Genomic DNA, 26,031 nt, shown 5'->3' on the forward strand with positions numbered 1-26,031 from the left:
TTCATTAATATCCTCTATTCTTCTCTTTCCTTTTCACTGACTTCTGCTTTGATTTTTGTTTTCCCCTACTGCTACTTGGGATTTAAATTGTGCTCCTTTTTCTAGTTTTTTGAGGTGAAAACTGAGGTCCTTGATTTTAGGTTTTTGCATATTTTTGGTTAAAGTAAACTCCATTCCCACCATGAGAGAGTGCAAGTGGGGAGGGGCAGAGGGAGAGGGAGAAAGAATCTGAAGCAGACTCCACACTGAGTGCAGTCAGAGGTGGAGCTCGACCCCACAACTCCAAGATCATGACCTGAAATGAAATCCCAAGTGAGAGGCTTGATTGACTGAGCCAACAGGCGCCTCTCCACATTTTTTATGTAGATGCTTAGTGCTATCGGTTTACATTTATGTATAACATTGGTATTATCGAAAAAACTCATATATGTTTTGTTTACATTTTAATTTACTTCAAAATACTTTGTACTTTCTATTTTAATTTCTTCTTTGATGGATTATATAGAAGTGGATTTTTGAATCTAAATATTTTGGGATTTTTCATATCTCTCATAAACTTCATTTCTTAATGACATTGTTATAATAATATAATTTGTAAGACAAGACTTTTTTTAGTTTATTGAGACTGTTTTATGTACTAAAATTAGTTCTATCTTGGAAAATGTTACATGTGCACTCAAAGAACTAGTATATTTTGATTGGCAACATTTTTTTTATAAATGGCAAGTACAGTTTGTGTTGCTCAAATCTATTACATCCTTGCTCAATTTTAGTTGACTTGTTATATTTATTTTTGTGAAATAGGGCTTGAAATTTCTGTGATTTTGAGTTTGTTTCAGTTCTATAAGTTTTCCTTTGGGTATTTCCTCCAAAGCCCTTCATTAAGTATACAAACATTTAGGATTATTTTTTGCCAGAAGAAGACTTCTGACCCATGACCTCTTCATCAATATGAAATTATCTTTTTATCTCTGATAATACACTTTAATTTGATTAGAAACAGTCATTTCTGGGGCCCTGGGTGGCTCTGTCAGTTAAGAATCTGCCGTTGGCTCAGGTCATGGTCCAAGGGTCCTGGGATCTGGCCTGCGTCCAGCTTCCTGCTCAGTGGGTAGTCTGCTTCTCCCTCTCCCTCTGCCTCTTCCCCCTCACTCCTGTGCTCTTGCTCTCTCTCTCTCTCTCTCTCTCTCAAATAAATTCATAAAATCTTTTTTTTTAAAGTCAGCTCTGTTTTCATTGGATTAGAGTTAGCATATCATTTTCTATCCTTTTTCTTTTAACTTGTATCTTTTTATTTAAAGTGTAGATTCCTTGTAGGTGCAATATAGTTGGATCTTATTTTTTTATCTAATTTGCCAGTCTTTACCTTTTGACTGGAGTATTTGCATTACTTCCATTCAATAGATATAGTTAGCTTCAGGTCTATCATCTTGCTATTTTTTTTTTTTTTTACGATTTTATTTATTCATGAGAGAGACAGAGATTAGCTGAGATTTGTATGATGCCACTTGGTCATTGGCTTTTTTTTTTTCTTTTTTTCTTGTTTTTTGTTTGTGTTTATTTTTCTGCTGGTTGGTTGCTCTAGTGCTTATAATAAACGTCTTTCACTTATCATAGTTTACCTTCAAGTGATACCATAACACTTCAAAAAGGACCTTAGGAGAGTATACTTTAATTTTTCCTTCCCTGTGTTTAGAGGTCTATAATCATACATTTTATGTACTCAATTTACACATTTCACAATACATTGTTATTATTTTTGTTCAAATTGTTAATTATGTATTAAACAGTTTAAATAATAAGAAAAGCATATTTATCAAAATAGTCACCATTACAATTTATTTCTCTATATAGATTTATATTTCCATCTGACATCATCTACCTTTTTCCTAAGAACTCCATCTGACATCTCCTATAATGCAGATGGCTAGTAATTAACTATTCAAGTTTTTGCATCTGTAATTATCTTTTTTTCCCTTTTCTTCTGAAAAATATTTTCATTAGAGGGGCACCTGGGTGGCTTAAGAGGTTAATTATCTGACTTCAGCTCAAGTCATGATCTCAGAGTCCTGGGATCAAGCCCTGCAGCAGGATCCCCCCTCAACAGGGAATCTGCTTGTCCCTTTCCTCTGCCCCCCATTCATGCACTCTTTCCTCTGTCTCCCTTCTCCCCTCTTCTCTCTCTCAAATAAATAAATAAATAAATAAATAAATAATCTTTAAAAAATATTTTTTCACTAAATACAGAGTTTTAGATTGTTCTGTTTGGGGTACATGTGTGGCGGTGTTACTGCAAATATTTCTATTTTAGGAAAATATTTTCCTATTTTATCTCTTGCATTATTTCTAACAGGAATCTTTTGCTCTCCTTATCTTTATTATTCTGTATACAATGGTATCTTTTATATATGATTACTTTTGTAATTTGCACTCTATCACTCATTTCCAACAATTTGAATGTTTTTGTTTGGTAGAGTTTTTATTATACCAAACATTTCTTAATATTTTTGTGTTTAGGATTTGTTGTTATGTGTGTATAGCTTTATTTCATTTATTAAAATTAGAAAATTTTATTCATTATTTCTTCAAATATTTTGTCCATCATCAGCCCCCTTCTCTTCTCCAAGAAAAGTATAGGAACCCACATAAAGTTGTTTAAAACATTACTAATGTTCTCTTCATTTTAAAAAATTCCATTCTTAGGGTGCCTGGATGGCTCAGTTGGTTATGTGTCTGCCTTCAGCTCAGGTCATGATCCCAGGGGCCTGGGATTAAGCCCCACTTATGACTCCCTGCTCAGCGGGGAGCTTGCTTCTCCTTCTCCCTCTGCCTGTAGCTCCCTCTGCTTGTGCTTCTGCTCTCTCTCTCTCTTTCTGTCAAATAAATAAATAAAATATTTTCTTCTTAATTCCACTCTCTTTTTATATTTTATTATGGATCACATTCACTTGCATACATATTTTTTGCAATGTCCAACCTACTGCTAATCCCATTTCATGTATTTTCATTTAATTGTAGTTTTCTTTGCTGGAATTTTGAGTTGGGTACTTTTGTCCATATCTCTAAATTTTGAGCATACAGCATACAATTATAATAAAGGTTTTATCATCCATTTCTGCAAAGTTAAACATTTTTGTCAATTCAGAGTCACTTCTGATTACTTAATATTTTCATTATGGGCCATGTTTTTGTGCTCCTTTTTGTGGCTCATAGTCTTTTAATGTTTGATGGGAGGCATGGTACATTTCACTTTTTTTGATGCTGCAAACTATTTGATTTCTATAAATATTCTTGAACTTTGTTCTGAATGCAATTAATGGAAAATGAATTGATCCTTCAGGGTCCTGCATTTGAGGTTTCTTTGGCAGATCTGTGGCTTTGCTAGGTCTGTGGCTAATCATTCTGTATTATGAACTGTGATTCAAGATTTTCCTGAGTCCTCTACCAAAGCCGCATTAATTGTGATATTTGTATTTGTTTTTTTTTTTTCAAATCTGGAGGGTACTAGTCTCACCCCGGTGGAAATGCCAGACAATATTTCCTCTATTTCTTTCTCTGACCTATGATAGTTTTCTTACATACTTGCAATGATATATAATCTACTGATTTTTTGAGGAAGGTCTTCTGAAGATCTCTAGAGTTCCTTTGTCTAAGTAGCTCCATTCTCTCTGATACTCTGTCCTGAAAGCTCTACCTGTCAGTCCCGCTGAGTCTCTGCTCCTTCTCCCAACTCAGGAAGTCTCTGGTTTCCACCTGAGTTACTTGTCTCTGCACCACAGACTGGGATCTCCGTTAATGCAGTAATTTGTAGTACGTATGATCCTATCCATTTGTTTATGTCTCTTAGGCATTACTGTTCTTCATTCCCTGATGTCAAATGTTTTTTTTTTTTTTTAAATGTTTTGAAAACCATACTTTTATATACTTTTTACATACTTTTGTCTTTTTTGTTGTTATTTCAGATGAGAGGGTAAATCTGGTCTTGGATATTCCATCTTGCTCAGAAGCAGATTTTTTTTTATCCTTTTGTTTATTTTCCTATCATTATAAGTTATGTCAACAGCCTTCATAAACCTTAGAAGTTAAAATGCAGCTGAGCTGTCAGGTAAGGTGTGACCAAAATGTGTGACACACTCACCCTCTGCTATTTATATAACACACTTTTTCATTCCAACTATGATTACACTACACTTCCAAAAGTAATTTCACTGTATTGACTAAGTTTATATCTCTTCACCAAAAAGGTTGTCCTTACTCTGGTCACATTCTTAATTCACATCAACAATCCTCCATCAGAGAATGCCTGTAATAACATACGATAATCCAGATAGATACGGTTTAATCACCTAGAGTTTAACAAGATCGTTTTCTTGCTCATCAGCATTGCATCTCCAGGTATACAGTCTAAGAAAATATTAACTACTTAAATCCATCTGACATGGTTGCCTAACAAACAAAACATTCCCCCCACACACAAGTGTTGATAATTCTCCCTCCTTACATTATATTTTTCAAAGGACGTCTCTTTATTCCCATGTAAAATATATCTATTTTATTAATGTTTATTAAAAATTATCATTGTGTCATGCCAACCTGTCAGGATCCTTTAGAATTGTCATTCTGTTAAGTAGCTATCCAATTTTAGTGTCATGAGAAATTTTAATTAACATGGCATCACTGTATTCCTCAAAATGATTAATAAAATATGTTGTTCAGATAGGAATTTTCTTCCTAAACTACAAGCGGTTACAACTTACCAGAATAATTGTAAGCAAATATGAACACAAGTTAAAAAACCACATATTGAATCAAACAAAAGCTAGACAAGTTTGAGTGCCTGCATTATTATATCCTCTCATTTATTTAGATTATCATGAATCAAAAGATAATTTAAAAGTAGAGTACAATTATTATGTGAAAAGCAGTGGACAAACATTATAAAAAATGTGCATTTTCTTTAAGAAAACAAAATGTGCATTTTGTTCATGCTTATTGTATTTGCTAAAAATAAAAAAGTTTACAAGGAACAACGAAAATTGTTCCATTTAAGGGAAATGTCAGAAGAGGATTTATAGGGCAAGAGTAGAAGTGAGACTCATCCTATATAACTTATGCTTTTTACTTTTGTATTATGTAAATGCATTACCTTGTCAAAAGAAAATGTGATTTATGAACAATAATGCAGAAGAAAAGATTTTGACAGCAAATTGGATATAGTCTCCTACTGAGAGATCTTCAAAAACAGTATCTCTTCTGCCAACATAACCACAAATAACATATGTAAAAAACTTATATGTAACTGCAGTAATTTTAAAAGGATGTTATCACTCCTTACAGTATATGCAGACATACACACCTATTGCATATGATTTTTAGTAAGTGTAAAGTATAGTCTCTGATGGAATACATCACTGATGTGTTGTATTTTATTAAATCCCTCTAGGTTTCCCTTAATTTAATTTGGAAAATGAAAATTGTATTCTAAATTCAAATATATACTCCATTAAGGCTATCTACTGGTCTTTTTTATAGTAATTCTTATCTTAATAGCTAAATATATATTAGAAATACATGAAAACAATATTGAGAAACTAATGTACTGACATCAATTTCATGCTTATCTAATTAGTGAAGATGAAGACTTGGAAGAAAAGAACTATAGAATCAGATGAAATAGCTAATAGTATTAAATATAGGCTTAAATAGAATTCTTGAATAAAAGCTCAAACATGATATGCAATATATTCATAATTATTTTACTGTAAATTTTATTGAAGAATTCTTGAAGGTCACAAAATGTTTTAATATCCGAATGTGATATTGCTTTTCTAAAATATAAATGTTATGGAAAGAAATAGAGGTTTAGTTATAAAAAATAGCGTTCAATAACATCAAATTATATAGTAAGAAAAAAAATCAGAATGAGTAATAATTAGTGGTAGTTGTCAAGCAGACCACTAAGCGATAGAACAGTATTTTTTCCATATTATCATTTATTTTTCTTTAAATGCAAAAATTAATAAATGACAACATAATAATTTCCTAAATAAAAAGGTTATAAAATTATTTATTTTCTGTCTTTACAATAAAGTATTACCCAACTAGGATTTTTGGAGAAAATATTTTTACTAAATCAGTATGCTTCTAGTATGTTATGTATGTTGTTTGTTTTTAAAAGTCATTGATTATATGGCATTTTTTTGTGGGTCATAGAAATTTATATAAATATAAGCAATTTGTTTATACACAGTGTGATTTAAACCTAAAGCGTTTCTGCTTCTGATAGCCTTCCTTTGCTTAATTTATAGGCAAAGGGATCCGTATTATTTCAGATAAAATAACAGGACCATAATTAAGAAAAGTAATCCTACAGGATATGGAATCCAGCTATTACTGGCAAAAGGACCATAAGAAAAATGTGTAAATGTTGATTCTAGAGTTTTTGGACATCTGAGGAATGATTAAGATTAATTTCTGAGGTAAAAACACTTGTGTGATGCTGTAGAAACCATTGATGGCTCCTTCCCTGTGGCCATTCTTCCTCTTCTATTTTAGAATACAACCTCAAGTGTTAGTTACCCATGTGACTACCCAGCTCAAGGCTACAGGCTTCTATTGCAGCCAGGTGTGCCTGAATTCTAGCCAAGTAGATGTAAGCGGAGATGACATGCACTGATTTCAGATAGTGTCTTGTTAAAAGAAATGAGTACATCTGAAACTAATATAACACTGTAGGTTAACTAATTGGAATTAAAATAGAATCTTAAAAATAAAGAAAGAAAGAAGAAGAAATGGGCCTGCCCTTCCTTTTGCCTTTCCTCTCTCTGGAATGAGACACATTAAAGCGACCTGAGCACCCATGTGGCTCTCCAGGATGGAAGCTGTCATTTGAAGGTGGTGGAGTAACAAAGTAGAAGAGGCCTGGATCCCTGACATCATCAGGTTTCCATTCTAACCACTGAGCACATACCATATATATATTATTAGAGCAAGAAACAGCCTAACCAGTGTTCTGATATACACGAATATCCAGAAGGAACTTTTGGGAAATGTACTTTCAACTCTTAGATCACTTCATTTAATACCTGCAATAAGTAAGTAATAAGAAAATAATCTGCCAGGCAATTCTTTTCAAGTATTATAATTATATTCCACTTAATTTCATCATCAAATTATTTATATCCTCTGAGTACCAAACAGCTGGCTTCAGGGAAAGACAGGTGGAGATATGTTGGGAAAATTAGACTAGTATTTAAAATGTGCTGCATGTTTCGTGACAATATTTTTCTTTCCTATTTAGCTGGATAATCCGATGACAGGCATTGCTTTTAATCAGAAAATACTTCAGAATTTAAAAAAATATACTAATGAATAGTAAAGGAAAATATGTAGAAAGTAATTAAGAAGCTTCAATTGGATGATAACAACATAGGAAGTTAGTTTAAATGACTCAGTAAAATACACTGATTTAAATACCTCTTCTGAAAGAGATGGGCCCTGAAGAGACAACAGAGCCAAGCTTAAATCCAAAAAAGGAATAGATAATCGGGAAATAAGAAACTTAGAAATCCATTCCATGAATTACTTTTAACAAATTCAATTTTTAACAAATTCAAATTTTTTAGGGAAAAAGTAGATTTTTTTCCCCTAAAGATTTTATTTATTTATTCATGAGAGACACAGAAAGAGAGAGGCAGAGACACAGACAGAGGGAGAAGTAGGCTCCACGCAGGGAGTCAATCCCGGGTCTCCAGGATCACACCCTGGACCAAAGGCAGGCACCAAACTGCTGAGTGACCCAGGGATCCTGGAAAAAAATAGATCTTAGAGAAATATTATTTTTTATCTGAAAATCCTGTTACCTTATTGAAACAACCAATTATGTATTTTATAAACCAGAAGATATATGAGTTGGTCAGGTGCTATTTCTGAGAGAAATATTTAATTGAAATATAACATTAATTTAAAGACTAAATCTTTATTCACTAAGTTTGCTTTTGTCATTTCTATGTGGAAAGAAAGCCTTTTAATGGCTCTATTCATTTCTCTTCATTCTTTTTCCTCTCTGTTCTTAGATTTTATAGATAGTATTTATTTTTAAAATTGCAAATTCTTTCTTCTGCTAGTTCAAATCTACTGTGGAGTGAATTTTTCATTCAACTATTGTACTGAGCTTCAGAATTTTCATTTGCTTCCTTTACAACTTCTATATCTGTATTGATATTCTCCATTTGATGAAATATTTTATAATACTTTTTTAAACACAGTTTCCTTTAGTTGTTTAGATGTGTGTATACAGGCTACTTTAAGTAGCCATTTGAAGTCCTCACCTGTTAAATGTGGCATGTGATCATTTTCACAAGCAGATTCTATTGCCTGATATTTCCCATCTATGGGTCAGACTTCTTTCTTTCTTTGCATGTCATAATTTTTGTGGAAAATTGGAAAGTTTAGGTAATGTAGTGTAGCAGTTCTGGGTTCTGGTCCTCCACCATCAACCTCGGGTCTTGTTATTATTATTTGCTTGCTCATTTCTTTGATAACTCACTAGATTATTTTTTTGAAGTCTATTCCTACCTTCTGTCCCTTCCCCTCCCCTTCAGTTTAAAGCTTGTGAAGTTCCTGAGATGGTACATCCTTCAATCTGCATACAGTCACCTAGAATAACTAGTTTTAGCATTGCACTCTGTCTCTTTCCCTGATTACACCCTGCTGATAAGCTGTACTAATTCTCGGTTAATTGCTATTGTTTTAAGTATTGTCCTGGAGCAGAAGTTGTTTCATGGACTATGGTTTAGCTTATGTCTCTGATAGTCTTTGGTCTCCTCTTAATTACATTTCACCACAGCTGTATTGTTTTTGAGAGTATCCTTAGGTTTGAACTTAATCCAACTCTGATGCAAATAAAGTCTTCTTTGGAAAGAGCTTCAGTTCTCTGTTTTATAGCCCATTTCTCTTCTTGGGCAAAAATCTCTGAACTACAACCGGAAGAAGGGACAATGGTAAATTGCTTTTTGAGTGGCACTCCTGCTTAGTAGCCAGGCATTTGGCAAAGCCAGGGATTGGATGTAGCTTCTAGGACTTGCTTCTCCTGACATGAAAACTCCAACCTGTGAAAGAACTAAAGGGAGGGCAATTTGGGCCCCTGTATTTTCACTACATCATGCTTAAGGAGGGCCTATATCCTATGAGTGGAGTTTGAGTGGAAGAAGTGAGCCCTCACCTCACAGCTGAACTTAGTAGGAATCTGTCCTCTGCATGTTATCTAGAGCATAGGATGGGAAATGCTGACACCCTCTCCCTCCTGGGAAAATACCTTAATTCTCCACCTGGGAGGTAGATGGAGAGGGAGCTTTGTGTTCTAGGCTATACCTACATAGAGTGGAATTTCGATCAGTTTGTCTGGGAGAGGGATAAAGTAAGTGGCTCATGATCCAAATGATATAGACTCTCTGTTTCTATTGAGTTTTAATAGATTTCTTGAATAGATGTTTCTTCATTTGCTATGTATCCTTAGAACTCTTTACTGAGAATTCAGATTGTTTATAAAATATTTTTTCAACAGTTTTCCTGGAGACCAGGTCTGCCAAGTTCCTGATATTGTAATTCCAGAAGCAGGATCTGAGATAAACCTTGGACTTGAGGGTTAAACTATTGGGGTGAATTGTGGCCCACTTGACCAAGAAAGGGATTAGTGAGGAAAAAATAAATTAGCAGTGTGTGATAATTAAGAGTTTTTATTGAGGTTAAACAAAGCTTTTCTGACATTTATAAACAGTTAATTATGTAAATGTGAATTTCAGGGTAATAACTAAACTAATATTTAGTGCACATGTTACAAATTTTGGACTTGAACATGTGTACTTTACTTAAAGCCATGATCATGGAAGAGAACCTATAGGTGAATGGATATAAACAGTGAAAGATTTTCTTCAATTCTTTTATTTTTTCTTTGTTCTGGAGACATTTCACACACACACACACACACAAATACATTTTAAGAGTCATTAGTCTGACCTCTGGAGCATGTAAATATTTACAGAATAGGAAGAAAAGGGGAAAACAGATGTAGACTGGAAAAGCATGACTAGTGAGCTAAAAGAAAGCCAAGGAAAGTGTATTTTCTCAAATCTTAATCTTCCTGTACCTCTGATATCTGATCTGTGACTGTTTCCTTTTTCTGGGAAATAGTCCTTTGTAATTTTCTTAAACTGAATCTGTTGGTGATTAGTTCTTTCATTTTTTGTTAGTCTGAAATATCTTCTGGCCTCCAATCTTAGATGATAATTTTGTTAGACTTAAAATCCTAGGTTGGCATTTAAGTTTTTGTTATTTTTTTCTTTTTTTCCCATAACATTGAAGATATTTTTTATGTGTTGAATCATGCACCCTGCCAAAAAAAAAAAAAAAAAAATCATATACAAAGTGCTAACCCCTAGTATCTCAGAATGTGATCTTACTTGAAGATAGGATCTTATTTGGAGATAAAGATAGTCAAGTTAAAATGAGGTCATTAGGGTGGACCATCAGATATGATTGGTGTTCTTATAAAAAGGAGAAATTTGGGCAGAAAGATACACGTAGAGGGGAGATGAAATACATGGAGAAGATGTCCATCTTGTAAATGAGCCAAGGAGAGAGACCTAGAACAGATCCTTCCCTTACAGCCGCAGAAGGAAGCAACTCTGCCAAATCTTGATTTCAGACTTCTAGCCTCCAGAACTCTAAAGCAATAAGCTTCTGTTTTTCAAGCTACCCAATGTGTGGGGCTTTGGCAGCCCTGACAAACCAATAAATATTTTATCGTTCTCTGTCAGTTTTGTATTTAGAGGTGAACACTGGATTAAGTATTATAAATTCCTACTTATTTGGGAACAGACTTGGTGAGTTCACCTTCATTGGCCAAGAAAATAAAGTGATGTGCTACTTCTAAATGAAAGTACTCACTGTTCCATATCCTTTTTTCTTGTTACCAAAGCTTTGGAGGCAAGTGTTGATATGGAGCCTTCATTTGGGTCCCTGAGTGGTTACTGTGATTATAGCATCTTGCTGAATCTTGCTAGAAATGAGCATGAACAAGAAACAGACCTTTGGTGGGCTAAGGCACTCTAATTTGAGGAATTGTTTTATCAGATTATAAACTAGATCTTCCTTTCAGATAGAAGAGGTTTAATCCAAGTACCCCAATTTCGTCATTTTTCCAGAAACCCAAGTATGATGCTTCATGGGGATCAGAAATAATACTTTTCAATGCAAGCAATCCTAAGAATTCCACATAATTATAAAAATATGCATTAGCTATAACAAATCAATAATGCACAATTGCCTAACAATATCTAAAATGATCAATTATAATAAAAATTGTATTTTATACTGGATTTCTTAAATTGTTTATCTTGAAGTTTATTCTTCTTTAGTGCTCAGTTAACTGATTTATAACACAAAACACATGTTCCCATTAAAGGAAATTCAGAGACAATCTACCTAATACTAAGAGGAATATGAAGAAAAAGAGGAATATGAAATAATTGTTATGAAAACTATCAATAAGTACACCTCAAATAGTCTTACTATTATTAGCATGCAGGGACTCCTGGGTGGCTCAATTGGTTAAGTGTCTGACTTTGGCTCAGGTCATAATCTCTGGGTCCTAAGACTGAGCCCATGTTGGGCTCCCTGCTTAGTGGAGGGTCTACTTGTCCCTCTCTCTCTCACTCTGCCTCTGCCCGGCTCATACTCTCTTTCTCTCTCTCAAACAAATAAATAAAATCTTTTTTAAAAAGTTTAGCAGGTAGTATGAATAAATATGCTAGAGCCACTCTGTAAAGAAGGAGATTACTTGTTCATAACATTTTCAAGGATACAATTCTTTGTCTAGAATGGTTTCTGTGTAAGTTCTCTTACATTAAAATAGTAAGTACATGAAAGTGACTTTTGCTGATATTCAGGTGATAAATTGTCAAAGTCAGATGTTTTTGAGAACAAAGATAATCTTGAAATTTGGCAAAAAATGTATACTTAGTTGGTACCATGAGATTACCTTATTAGTTGAATACATCTGCAAATTTATACTGCCACAAGTAAACAAGTTATACTGCATATAATTTAGGGAGAATTTGCATAAAAATATATCAGAAAACTGTGCACCAATTCATTTTTTATGCTTGTGTTGATGTGTAGCATGGATACACTTGTTAATTATTTGAAAAAAAAATGCATGTTAGAAAGGAAAAACAAAAAAAGTACTAAGGAGTTTCATGAAACTACCCTGATAGATGTGTTAAAATGTCACAGAAGACCAGGGCAAGCTGACAAGAAAGAAGGAAAAACTCTGAGAAGTTAACTTTGTTGTTCTTATGAAAGAAACTTATGTTAAAAAGTAATAGGCTACAATGGAAAAAACTTTAGTTCAGTATTATCAAGGAATGGCTTTGAAACTCTCATGTCCTTCAGTATATTATATTACATCATTTTAGATATTTTTAATGTCTGCTGAAAAGTTAAGCAGTGAGAGATTACCAGAGAACATTTTCTTCTCTCTTTCTTATAAAAGCAACTTACCGCAAATATAGTTGTAAGCAGTCTTTTCTCATTATTTAAGTATTCACTGATTCTACTCATAAGAATAATTCTAATAGGTAGTATTTTTTTCACTGCATGCAGCATGCCTTTTTTTGTTTCTAGTTTTCATTTATAAAATAAAAGAAAATGAATGATTTTGATACACAAAAAATGTTAGATAATAATATTTTACTCGTCAATTTTGTGCCATCCACAGTTATGAAATGCTATAATTTCATGTTTGTATAGTATATCAAAAAAACCCAGAATATTATGCATATGCTGTTTGACTGGTCCCCTTAAACAAAATAAAAAGTCAAAGATGTCTACTTTCACTTCTCATAGACAACGAAGTCAACAAAAGTGGGATAAAGAAACATATTTTACTTGATCCTGTCAAAATTCATAGTGACTAGGCCCAGGAGAAAAAACTATAGTAATTTATGAAATGGCTGGCTAGGTAGTCATACCAGCATAATGATAATGATAAATTAATTAATAATATTGTCATATTATTATAAATCACCAAAAGACTAAACTATACAGGTGTAAAAGATTATATTTATACCTTTAAGGCTAGTTTTGGCATTGTCTAAGAAGAAATTTAGTTTGCTCAATGCAAAGGCTATATAAGAAATTTGCCTCAGGATATTATGGCATCCCTCCCCACAAAGTCCTAGAGCATTTTCTTTTCCTTTTAATTACATCCGAATGATGTATGTGTGTGTGAGGGGGGGGCGCGTTGGTCAGTTTGTTAGAGGTGGAAGATATCTAACTTCTGTTTAATAAGATAAGAATGAGAGGGAGAGAGAGAAGGATCTATGGAAACAAAGAAGAAAATACAGAGAGTGAAAACAATGCAAAAATAAATCAATTCAGAATTTATATCCTCCTCACCTTCAGTGAGGTAGATGAGTAATTTATTGATTCATATAGTAAGCAAGGCCAGGGCTAAATTACTTTGTTTCTGATTGGATCTGGCCATTTAAGCAGTAGTTTCAGATGTGTCTCTATGTTCTTCTCACTCTCCTTCCAACTTTTCCCCCCTTTTCACTGATGGACTAAATTCTCAGACAAATTTTTTCCATGTAGGGGTATAGCTAGCCTTAAAAGCTTAAGTTTTTATCACACCCAGTGCCCATGATCTGAAAAGTAGAATGTGCCTCTTTTTCAAAATGTAGAGTGAAAATCAGAGGTATGTTTGAGTAATGTCCTTGTGTATGAATCCATTGCTTTGGCCAGAGAGAATAATATCCCTAGGAGAACAGAACCACTTCCAGACAAAAAGTCAGCCCCACATGCCCCCAAGTTCTGGCTGTGGAGAGTATATATTATCAGTAAGTGTGTGTATGTGTGTGTTTAATCCAAGACATGTAAAACTAAGAAAAATGTTTGAAGGATACATATAAGTAATAAAGTTACATGAGAATAATAAAGACTCACTTCAGGATAATGGTGACATGCAGAGCTCCCTAAGGATGAAGGGACATGTGATTAAGAAGAGAATGTGCTGAAGGCTGGTGTTGGTAATGATAACTATTTCTTCAGCCAGGTGGTGGGTAACATCATGTACACAACTGTTACATGTATAAGCTTTTCATAATTTTTTTTAAAAAAGAAGATGGAGATCAATAGTGTGTGATCAGCCATTAGAAATGACAAATACCCGGGGATCCCTGGGTGGCGCAGCGGTTTGGCGCCTGCCTTTGGCCCAGGGCGCGATCCTGGAGACCCGGGATCGAATCCCACATCGGGCTCCCAGTGCATGGAGCCTGCTTCTCCCTCTGCCTGTGTTTCTGCCTCTCTCTCTCTGTGTGTGTGTGTGTGACTATCATCAATAAATAAAAAATAAAAAAATAAAGAAATGACAAATACCCACCATTTGCTTCAACGTGGATGGAACTGGAGGGTATTATGCTGAGTGAAGTAAGTCAATCGGAGAAGGACAAACATTGTATGTTCTCATTTATTTGGGGAATATAAATAATACTGAAAGGGAATATAAGGGAAGGGAGAAGAAGTGTGTGGGAAATATCAGAAAGGGAGACAGAACATGAAGACTCCTAACTCTGGGAAACAAACTAGGGGTGGTGGAAGGGGAGGAGGGCAGAGGGTGGGAGTGAATGGGTGATGGGCACTGTGGGGGGCACTTGACGGGATGAGCACTGGGTGTTATTCTGTATGTTGGCAAATTGAACACCAATAAAAAATAAATTTATTATAAAAAAATAGTGTGTGATCATAGCTGTGGTATAGATGGGCAAGGGAGTGACAAAGGAAGCATAAAAGCACAAATGGTGGAAAGCAGTGGAATTCAGTTTAAAAACAAACTTTTTTAAAAAAAAGTTTTTATTTAAATTCCAGGTAGTTAACGTACAGTATAATATTAGTTTCAGGTGTACAATATAGTGATTCAATAGTTCCATACAACACCAGGCGCCCACCACAAGTATACTCCTTAATCCCCATCCCCTATTTTACTCATCCCTCCACCCTCTTCCCTCTGGCAACCGTAAATTTGTTCTCTACATTAAGAGTCTGTTTCATGGCTTGCCTCCCTCTCTCCCTTCCCTCCTCCTTTTTGCTCATTTGTTTTGTAAAAACAAACTTGGATTGAAGAATAACTGTGTACAGGGCACTGATCTAGACACAGAATGGTAGGAAGACCCAGGTAGGGATATAAGGGTGAATGTAACCTCAGGGTTCATAGAGCTGAGCTACCTTATTTGCTGAAGAAAGAATGGTTACTCCTCCGATTCTGAAACAGAAATTAGTCCCTCTGGTTGGGGGTAGGTTGTAGAGGTGGGATGTGGGTGTGCTAATCTCTGACAGGATCCAGTGGAGATTGCAATTGCCAAAGGCTCAGGATCCCTAGTTTCAAGATAAGTCTCCCAGCCCCGCCCCTGTGACTTTCCCTCATTTTGCTTCTCCTTCTCTCCCTAAGTACACTAAGAGTACACTTGCCACATGAGAGTTTTTAATGACATACACAGTGTAAAATAAAATAAATACAATGCTTATTTGTATTTATATGTCAGGAAAGCAGCTTCTTTGGTTTCAGCTTCTTTGGTTTTTGTTTTTTGGAGCTGATGATAATTCTAAAACGGGAATTTCAGAACTCTAAATTTAGTTCACTGTATTGACTCTTGTTTTTGTTTTTCTTGTGGGAGTTTCTAATCTTTTAATAATTCCCTTCTTCAAGACCTTGAAAATATTGACAATATGTAAAATCAGAGTTATATTGGAAGAAAGATCCATCATGATATGCTTGAGGAAAACACACCAGAGATAATTAGACATATCCATTTTGATCTTTGCCTTGTTTTCTTTAAATTAGGACTAAATAGTACCAAGAGGCCCCATGGAAATATATTGTTTGAGCCCCTGTAGAGATTTTTATTGAAGAAAATTTTCCAATTCATGTGTTTGACTGATGAAATGTAGAAAATGCAAAGACAGTAGATAAATTACTGGAGCCTCTCTATTTGTCAGCAAATATGCCTTTGGCTACTGAATATGACTATAAGAAATGTGAATGCTCCAAAAAGGCAATGGAGCCATCTCTGAGGAGAATAAGAAATTAGCTTTGTTGTGGCTTTGTTTGTTTTTAAAGAATATATACAGAACATTAAATGAACTAGAGAAAATATTTGGATATATATTGAATACTTCAACCCTTTTGTGGAAACTATGATTTTACTTTCATGTTTTCTCTCTTTTTCCTTCCAATTCTCTTTACTTATTTTATCCCTGACTGCTCTCCATTTGATTTTGAAGTGCTAACATAAGTTTCTCAGATATATATATATATATATATATATATATATATATATATATTTTTTTTTTTTTTTAATTCATGACAGACGCAGAGATAGAGAGAGGTAGAGACACAAGCAGAGGGAGAAGAGGGCTCCATGCAGGGTGCCTGACATGGGACTCGATCCTGGGTCTCCAGGATCACACCCTGGGCCGAAGGTGGTGCCAAACCACTGGGCCACTGGGGCTGCCCATTTTTCAGATATTCTTAAGGAAGCATTTAGTCTTGAGACTTTAGTTAAGAAGTTAGTGTTTGAGATGACTAGTAAAATATAGAACTGTCCAGATAACCCTATTTCCCACAATCTATTGGCTAAGATCAAAGCTCCTTATCCACAGTCATCAGGCATATTGCTTTTCTGCAACTCTGGAAGCATTGCTGGTGGAGAAAAAATGGAACTTAGTATTTACTGCCGCTCTGAACAACTGGATCCTAAGTTGGCTTAGCTTAGCAAATATATGGAGGTAGGAACATGAAAAACAAATAAGACAACACAAAACGTTATGACATAGTAACTTCAATTTCATATAGCCTAATGTATTAACTTTAAATATAAATATCCACAACAATGCAGTATGTGTCTAATTATCTGCATTTACTGGTTGTTCTTTGTAGAAAAGCAACATACAGAAGCATAATATATTCGGTTATTTCCTGATTCAAAATATTTACTGTCAATGTATTGTGAATTGCTTGCAGTTTTGCCTTCTGAAATTTTACTAATTGGTTGAAAAAAGTGTAGTCTGCAGTATTAATTTATATATCTATTTTTAATTGAATGTTTCTGCATGTATTTATATATGGCCTAGATGCACATTTTTTTTTAATTCCAGGTGTGCATATATTGTCTTACTTGCTTATTTGCTTTTGCTTACTTGAATTTAATGAATTAAGATTTCAACTAACTTTACCATATCTGGGTACTCTACTTATATTTCTACTAGTTTATGTGACATACAATATAGCATATTTATGTTAGTAAAGTATTTTCCATATAATGGCATTAAATGTTATGTCAAGAAAGTCTTATAAATTTGTGACCATACACAGCATGTGTGTGGATATATATATTTTATATATATATTATATATGGATAGATAGATGATAGATAGATAGATAGATAGATAGATAGATAGATAGATCTGATGCACTTCAGTGTTGTTAAAGTCACTAATCTACCTTGTGGATCAATTCACCCAATATAATATATTTGAAGTATAACTATAGCTAAAGATAGCGATGTAATGCACATGTTAACAGGCTTTATATATATAATGTCTAGAATATCCTTCAGGCAGTTCGGATTTAGTGTATGTCTGAGTGCCTTGAAGATTGAGACATAGAGGCCTTCAAATTTAGAAGTCACAATTATCAACACATCCAGCCCCAAGTGGTTTTTTGAACATCACTCAGTTGGGTTACTATGGTTTAAAGATTAAAAGCACGATACAGGAAGGTTAGATCATGATTAGCAGAAGACATACTCAACTGAATACAGGCTGTTGAAATAATGCTTGGCAGATCAAACACAATGACTGTCACCAAGGACAATAGGTTCTTCCATGGTTTGTTCAATATTGCCATTAAATTTCATAAGAAAGACGCTTTGCTTTACAATATATATATATAACAGACGTTAAAGTACAATTCATGCTGTTTTGATCTTGACAGCCTGCAAGGTTAGCTAAGTTTTATCTTAGCATTGTCATAGTTGAAACTTTTAAAATTTTCTATGTGGACCTGAAAACAGGTAGTTTCTTATAGTAGGAGAAAAATATACATTTTGTTTTCAGAGAAGTTGTCCCACATATTATTAGGGATTATAATTAATATTTCCTCTTACATGCCTCTCAGAAGCTATGATAGTGGGAAAGTGTAAGATATTAAAGCCCATGGGCTAGGACTGGGAGCAGGGCTGTGGTGGGTTGAAGGCCTAAGAAAGGGACAGGAAGCTTATATCTCGTATTCATTCACCTATCTAGCTTCTTACCTAAGTACCCCTAGAAATCAGACCCAATTTTAAATTTGGAGGATATTTTGGAATACAAAGAGGATCTCATGTTTTGAATTCCTGGGTCATATATCTAAAAAATAGTGGTAATATATTGTCACAGTCTGCTCGGGCTGCTCTGCTAAAATACAATAGTCTCGGTGGTTTAAACAAAAGAAATTTATTTCTCACAGCTCTACATGCTGGGAATTCCAATTGCAAGGCACTAACATATCCAGCGTCTGGTTGAGAGGCTGCTTCCTGGCCTGTACATAGCTGGCTTCTCACTGTGTCCTCACTTGACAGATTGCAGAGAGAGAAAAGGCAGACTTTATAAGGTCACTAATCCATCCATGAGGGCTCTGCCCTCCTGACCTAATCCCCTCTCAAAGATGGCCTTTCCTAATACCATCACATGGTGAGCTTGAATTTCAACATATGAGTTTTTGGCAGACACAAACATTCAGTCCATAGCATATGTAAAGTAAATGAAAAGATATATGCACAAGTGTGATGTGCCTGGGTCCCTGACCAGGCTGAATTGTATCTGATGAGAGTTTCTGATGTAGCTAGCAAGGAGAGATGCTCCAGATCTTTACAGGAGGGGGAGATGTAGCATATGCCAAACATGTTATGCCAAAAGAAATAAATTGGAAATATGGAAAAAGCAATTCCTCACCCTCTGACCAGTTTGATCTTCTGTCGAAGCCTTCAAACTCACAAATTAATCATGTTTTCCAAATATGAAAGCTGCCTTTGTGATTTTCAGATGGATTAATATGCAAAATTGTCCAATAAATCAGAAACAGATTTCCAATTTTGTAATGTAACTAAATTTATTTAATGCTATATTTTAATAAATCAAGAAAATTATTGATGAGAAGATACATTTGGGAGCACTAAATATATAGATATATTTGCAAGATTGGCTGTTAACATGTATTCACACTCAGCGATAGTAAAGGTGGAACAATCTTCAATAGTAGTATATACGAAATGTAGAGTAGCTAAAGATTCATAATTGAGTAATGCTCTCCAAGTACCTTGTGATGCAGCGACCATGGGCACTATTGTTTGCTTGCAGAGAGAACATGGGAGTCATTGGGTCCACAGGTATTGATTGAACATCCAGTGTGTGCCAGGTATAATGCCAAGTTTTCAAGCTACAACCAAGAACAAAGCAGATATCATCTCTCTTTGTGTATATGCAAAGTTTTTTTTTTTTTTTATTGTTGTTGTTGTTTTTAACTAGCTAAACCTACAAACTTTGTTAGGACTATGTCATGTATTTAGAGGTCAGATGTATGCCCAATCTCCTAGCCCAGCAAACTATCAAATTAGCCCACAGCAAAAGGTAACACTTTAAAAATATTAATTCAGATGTAAAACGTACTGCAGACATAAAATAACTAAGTAATCCATGTATTTCTCCTCTGTTTCTAAAGAAAAAAGATACATGTTTATGGTTTCCTGCATACCAGTTTCACTTTTAAACCTTTCCTCTGACCATAGGAGCTGATGCTGTGGAAGCTCAGTGTAAAAGATTTGAAGTGAGAGCGAGTGAAGATGGCAGGGTGCTGTTCTCTGCAGATGAAGATGAGATTACCATTGGGGCTGAAAAGCTGAAAGTTACAGGTACTGTAGTTTGAGGTCTTGGAACATTGTTTACATCTTCAAAGAACATGCATCTGAACAAGAGCTGTGTTGTAAGATGTGTGATCCCCATGCGTAAAGTCAAGTTCACATAATAACATGATCTCACACTATTTGATTTCTCAGTGGTCTTCAAATAGAAGGCACGGGTTGTGGCAGCAGAAGACAATGTAAAAACTGGCCTTAGTGACATAAAAGTAAAGCTGTGTGTCCTAGGTGGTGGTAGGATAGACGGAGGAAAGTGGGTCAGGAGAGTGGAAGAAAAAGTGGGGTGCAGACAGTGAGAAAAGCTGATTAAAGGTAATGGACGAATACAATTCAGGGGTATCATTTAAATGCAAATATGAAGAAGATATGCAAAAGACGAACTAAGATGTAGATATCAACTATAGAATGAAGTGAGGGGAAAGTTATAAGTAAATTAAATTATTTTCTTTAGGGTTTGTAATTCTCAAAAGTATATACATCAAAAAATAGTGCTGTCCACATATTATTTAGAAGTTATTGAAGTCATTATTCTAATATTAGGGCTATTAAAGTCAATCACCAACTGAAATTAAAAAGCAAAAACAAAAGCAGAAATCAAAAAGCAAGGCTGAGAGCAGGGAAGGATTTTATGAAGACTATTTTAAGCACAATCTCTTTGAATGACTTGATTTGCAATCATAATACATATTATTTTAAGAACATAGTTTAAAAATACTCAAGGGGCCTACATTAAAAAAAATGAGATAAGCTTGACCTAGTGTTTCCCAAATTTGAGTTTGGGAACAGCTCATGGGATATCTATCCTATCAATTAAGTCTTCCTGAGCCTAGTGCAGTCAGAACAGTTAGCATGGAAATTGGCCTCTGCTCTTCGTCTGTTTGGGTTGAATCCTGCCTCCATCATTCCATAGTTAAATAAACTCTATGCCTCCAATTTTCCTTCATCTAAATGATTGAAATGATAATGATAACTTTAGTGCTCAAACTATATCAGTGTATGTATGTGTGCACAACTATGTGTACCTGTGTGTGTTTAGAATATCTTAGAACATAATGACATTGGAATAGTTAGTTCTTTTTATTTATTAGTAAAGATGATATTAATCTTGCTAATGTTACAAACCTGAGGGCTTGTGTGTATTTCAAGAAAGTTGAATGGTAATGAAATTCAGCAAAGATAGTTACTTTTTTTTTGAGAGACAAAGAGCGTGGGTTGGGGGCGGGAGGTGGTGGGAGTAAAAAGAACATCTTAAGCAAACTCCACACCCAACACCAAGCCCTATGCAGGGCTCAATCAATCTCATGACCCTGAGATTATGAGCCAAAATCAAGAATCAGATGCTTAACCAACTGAACCACTCAGGTGCCTCTCAAAAAGATAATTAAACGGGGATCCTCACTGGGCTTCCCTGGCCCCCTACTACTGCTCCTACTGTCTCCCATGGGTTCCTTTTTCTCATGGGATGTTCTGCTGAGTAGTTGGAGCCTGAACCATTGGGTTGGTGTTTGGAGTGTTCCCCATTACTGCCCAACTGCCTCATCTCCCTTTCTTTCTTCAGACTCCTTGGAAACGTCAGTAAAGGAAGTCTCACTGAAGGCAGAAATGGACCTTCCTAAGCCCCCATTTTGGGGGGCTGGGAACAAAACAAAAAGCATGATGGTTCTTGTTGACACAGAGCACAGACAAATAGGAAATGACATGGATTTAGTGCCGGTTGGTGCAAAGGCAAGGAACCCAGGTAGAAATACACTCCAGGTGATTAAGCTGATGTGATTTCAATATTTAACAATCTTTGAACTTTGGTAGTGCCTACTGGTTATCAGCTTCAATCCTGAGATAGCTTTTAGGATGTTACATGCTTATCTAAAAATTATTTTATCCATATTCGGATATTCCCATTGAGTACTTTGCATTCATAAGTGACAGGAAATTCTAGAGCTCTTGACAGTTTTTATGAACTCATGAAATGTTAACTTTCTCTGATCTTATGTTGATTTGTCTCTTAACAGTTGCAGTGAAGTGCTGTCTTCACAAAATTAGACCCATTAACTAGTTTCCAACTTTTTCTTTGAGTGGCATGGATAGTCGTGTTTATTTTCCTCTTTTTCTTGGTAGACTGGTCGCCATCCTTGGATTGTTAACTGGAATTATTAAGTTATTAAGTTATAAAGTCAGCAGAGAATGTGGTCCCCCCCAAATCTGAGTTTTTCTGCTTTTCAATGAACTGTCTCCAGGTAGTATCTCTGCTAACTTAATCTCTCTCCCTTTCTGTGTATGTGTACATGTGACGTATGCATGGCATCTATGTGTGTATATATATATGTATATATATATGTATATGGATGTATCAACAGATAAATACATATGTCTCATTCTGGTTCTCTTTATCCATTTCCTTCCGTCTCAAACTTATGCACATAGCTATGAGTTTACTCTTCATACTACTTTTGATTGATTTTTATTATTCAGTTATCCTAGAAAATTAATCAGTTTTATAGTAGAGATCTGTACCATATGGTTCCAGAAGATCGTAAATAATAAAATAATTTTGAGGTCATAACTGCAGAATCCCGGCCAAAATTTTTGTGAAGGTTTTGAATCATAACACTTAAGATGAGAGAATGAGAGGGTCTGTAACCAGTAACCCCAATTTCTAACCTGATGTGGATATAGAAGAGGCTCCACATTATTAACAAAGAAATACAAAGTTGGGGAGTATTTTAATTTGATCAGAATTCCCCTCCTCCCTGACCCCATTGCATTTCTTTTTCTCACGGAAGAGTCCATATACCCACAGACACACATAGACATAAACATACACACATACACACACACCCTCTCAAATTCTTGCTAGGTCCTTTCTCCTTTAGCAGAATATCAAATATTTACCTTATGGTAGCTTTATCCCTTCCTGCGACACTTCTAAAATAGAGAAAAATAAAGATATCAAAGGCAAATATAATTTAGAATTTCACATACTTAGAGGAAAAAATTGTGTATAGCATCGCATACAATTTAAATGCCCTGGGATTGATTAGAAACTCACATATACTTTAAAGCAGTGCTTGAATCATTTGACAAATAACACTACAAAGAGACACTGACTCCAGGGTGCTTCATATAAATTAGGTAGCTGTGCTGACAAGACTTCAAAGTTACATGTGACAAGAGATCTGGGTGAGGTTGATTCTAGAATTTTAAATTTGAGGCACAAAATTTTCTATTTAACCAATATCCATTGGAATTACAATTGACTCTCTCTGCCTTTATGCTTTATGAGCAATGGCATTTCATACATGGACTTTTCTTTCAGGGTAACAGAAATGGATGAATTTATTTAGACCATGTGTCTATATCCCTGAGGCAAAATTACTTATGACTAAAATTATTCATAGATCTGGCATAGCTCAGGATATTTACATTTACTCTACTTCAAAAATAGCAGGAATTTACCTGATATGTGCAAATACTCCTAGCGTGCACAACGATAGAAGCAAAATCACAAACGGTTACGAGTACACCAACATGCCTCATTACCCCATCATCCTGATAAGCAATCATATGCTTAAAATTTGTAATATTTTACTCTCAGTATTACTTGAGTTGCTCAGTAATCATTTGCTTAAATCTTAATTTGAAGCTACTTATTTGACCTCTCTACATCACTACATATATTGGAGTGTTGCACATTAGATCACATATGCACACTTGAAAACTTTCTTTTCATTAAAATTGGTCAAAGAGATTGCTTACTGCAGTTACCTTTTGAGACCTAATACTAGCCTAAGATATTACTTACTGCAATTATCTTTTGAGACCAGGTAAACAAATAAAAGATATAAACCTTTACACTTAGAAGACTCTTAAATTTAGTGCTTTCAGGCAGAATCAATCAACTGCAATTTGTACTTTCATTTGTATTCCAAGTAGTATGTTAAGTTAGAAAACAAAGTGTCAGTCCAACTCCTTTGACTTTAGAAAGTGAAAAACTTTAGCCATATAGAACACCTTCATGTTAAATTTGATGTTATTAGCTGGACTTAGACCCCTCTGTTTTTGCTTATGAGAGAAAAGAAGAGAAACAGCTAAATGTATAAGGAGAAAGGATATCTCCTCTTTTTTTTTTTTTTTTCAGGCAGTCAAAATTAAAGCTGGCAATCTGAAAGAAGAATGAGACCCAACCCTGCATCCACGCTATACCCTAATGTTTTCTTGAAAGCCAGGACTGTATCAATCTTTTGTCCCTATTCTAATTGAATGATTGGAAAGATAGACAAGCTCCAATGCTTGTTTGACAACAGAAGAAAGGCTTTTCTGAAGAGCTGTCTTTTAAATGAAACACCATGCTTCTGGGTTGAAATCAATATTTCCTGGTTTGTTTTTATTAGTTAGTCTTCCTACATCCTTGTTCTTGTCTGTTAAATTGGCATACTGTGTGGAGGTCAGCTTGGGAATCAAGCTTTCTATTACGTAGGACTATTGTTCCTTCAAGCTGTCTGAATGCCAAGAATGTGGTAATGTGCAGCTGACAGGACAGAGCTGCTTAGTTTGAAAAGCACCTTAAAAAATGTGATTATACCAGGTGCTGAGAAAAGTGATGTTCAATCACTTAATTTTCTCAGGTGTAGCATTTCAAGATCCTGGACTTGGGTAAATCACTCAACTCTGTTTTCTAGTTGCTTTTTTTTTTTTTAAGTTACTGAGGATACAGATTTTTTTTTTTTAAGATTTTATTTGTTTAATCATGAGAGACACAGAGAGTCAGACATAGGTAGAGGGAAAAACAGGCTTCCTGTGGGGAGCCTGATTTGGGACTGGATCCCAGGATCCTGGGGTCGAGACCTGAGTCGAAGGCAGATGCTCAACCACTGAGCCAACCAGGGGCCCGAGGATACAGATTTTAGAGATGCTACAGATAAGTACAACTCTTTCCCTTCAAATCTCCAGGTAGCAAGAGGATTTCAGAGTTCAAAGTATAGAAATAATGAACCATGCCATTCTCAAACAATATGGTATTGGCTCCAAGCACCTTACTGACATGACTTACTGTATTTTTCTGAACCCTCATTTAAATGTTTCCTACATTTTAATTGAAGTAAAATTTATTGAAAATATAATTGCATAATAGAAATCTGAAGAAAGTTGTAAAAGAGGACTTTATAAAGGTTGAATTGGGGGCTCAGATCAACAACTCTGTGTATTGGTTTTAAAACTTTCCACTGAAGTTTAAATTTCTTCTTATAGCTATGGGCCTTAAATCCACAAAATATCTCAAAGATATACTTTATCCTGCCACTGTGTAAATGAATAGTCTGGTTTCTTATATATTGTGATGACATTCACAAAATACATTACTTATAGAAAATGGTCTACTAGAATTGCTTGCAGTTTCATTGTTTCTTTGCTGGCTGTCAATCAGGAGCTGATATTTACTCCTAAAGGTGACCCATATTCCTTCTCATGCTTTCCAAGTGTCCTGTCTCCGGGAACACTGGGTGAATCCCTCTTGTGATTCAAATCCGTCTAACTTTCCCTCCTGTTGTATCTCTCTAATTTCTTTTTTTCTGCCTACAGCTAGAGAAAGATTATCTGCTTTTAATAGCTCATATGATTACATTTGCCTATTACATTACCCAGATACCTGGATAATCCAGGATAATCTCCTATTTTAAGGTCGTTGATTAGTAACCCTAATTACATCTGTAAAATCCCTTTTGTCATGTAACACATTCAGTCTGCAAGGTTTAGGATGTGAACATCATTGGTAGGGGGAGTCTTTACTCTGTCTGCCGTATTATGCAAATGATTGAATCTCTCTAAGCCTTTTTTTCTTTTTATGCTAAATTTTCATTTCAGTGTTATGCAGCTGCATAAGTATAAATATTTGTCCAATATACAATTATGACATCCATAGGGAATGTCTTAGAGAAAATAAGACTTCAGATATTTTATTGCTTTATTACTAGATTCAAACAAACTTTCAAGCCAGTAAATCTATAGTTAGGAGTATTACCAAGAAGCA

At 34.9% G+C, this 26,031-nt stretch overlaps 1 protein-coding gene across 1 annotated transcript in view; it reads left to right on the forward strand.

The window, feature by feature from the left end:
* The window catches only part of SGCZ (sarcoglycan zeta), a 457,346-nt gene that overhangs the window by 372,179 nt on the left and 59,136 nt on the right, over positions 1–26,031 (forward strand). The window contains exon 4 of the mRNA XM_072776217.1: positions 19,881–20,003. Within this exon, the coding sequence (XP_072632318.1) occupies positions 19,881–20,003 (123 nt within the window). The remainder of the gene's footprint in view (positions 1–19,880; positions 20,004–26,031) is intronic.

This window comes from Canis lupus, chromosome 15 (assembly GCF_048164855.1).
Source record: "Canis lupus baileyi chromosome 15, mCanLup2.hap1, whole genome shotgun sequence".
Lineage (NCBI taxonomy): Eukaryota > Metazoa > Chordata > Mammalia > Carnivora > Canidae > Canis > Canis lupus.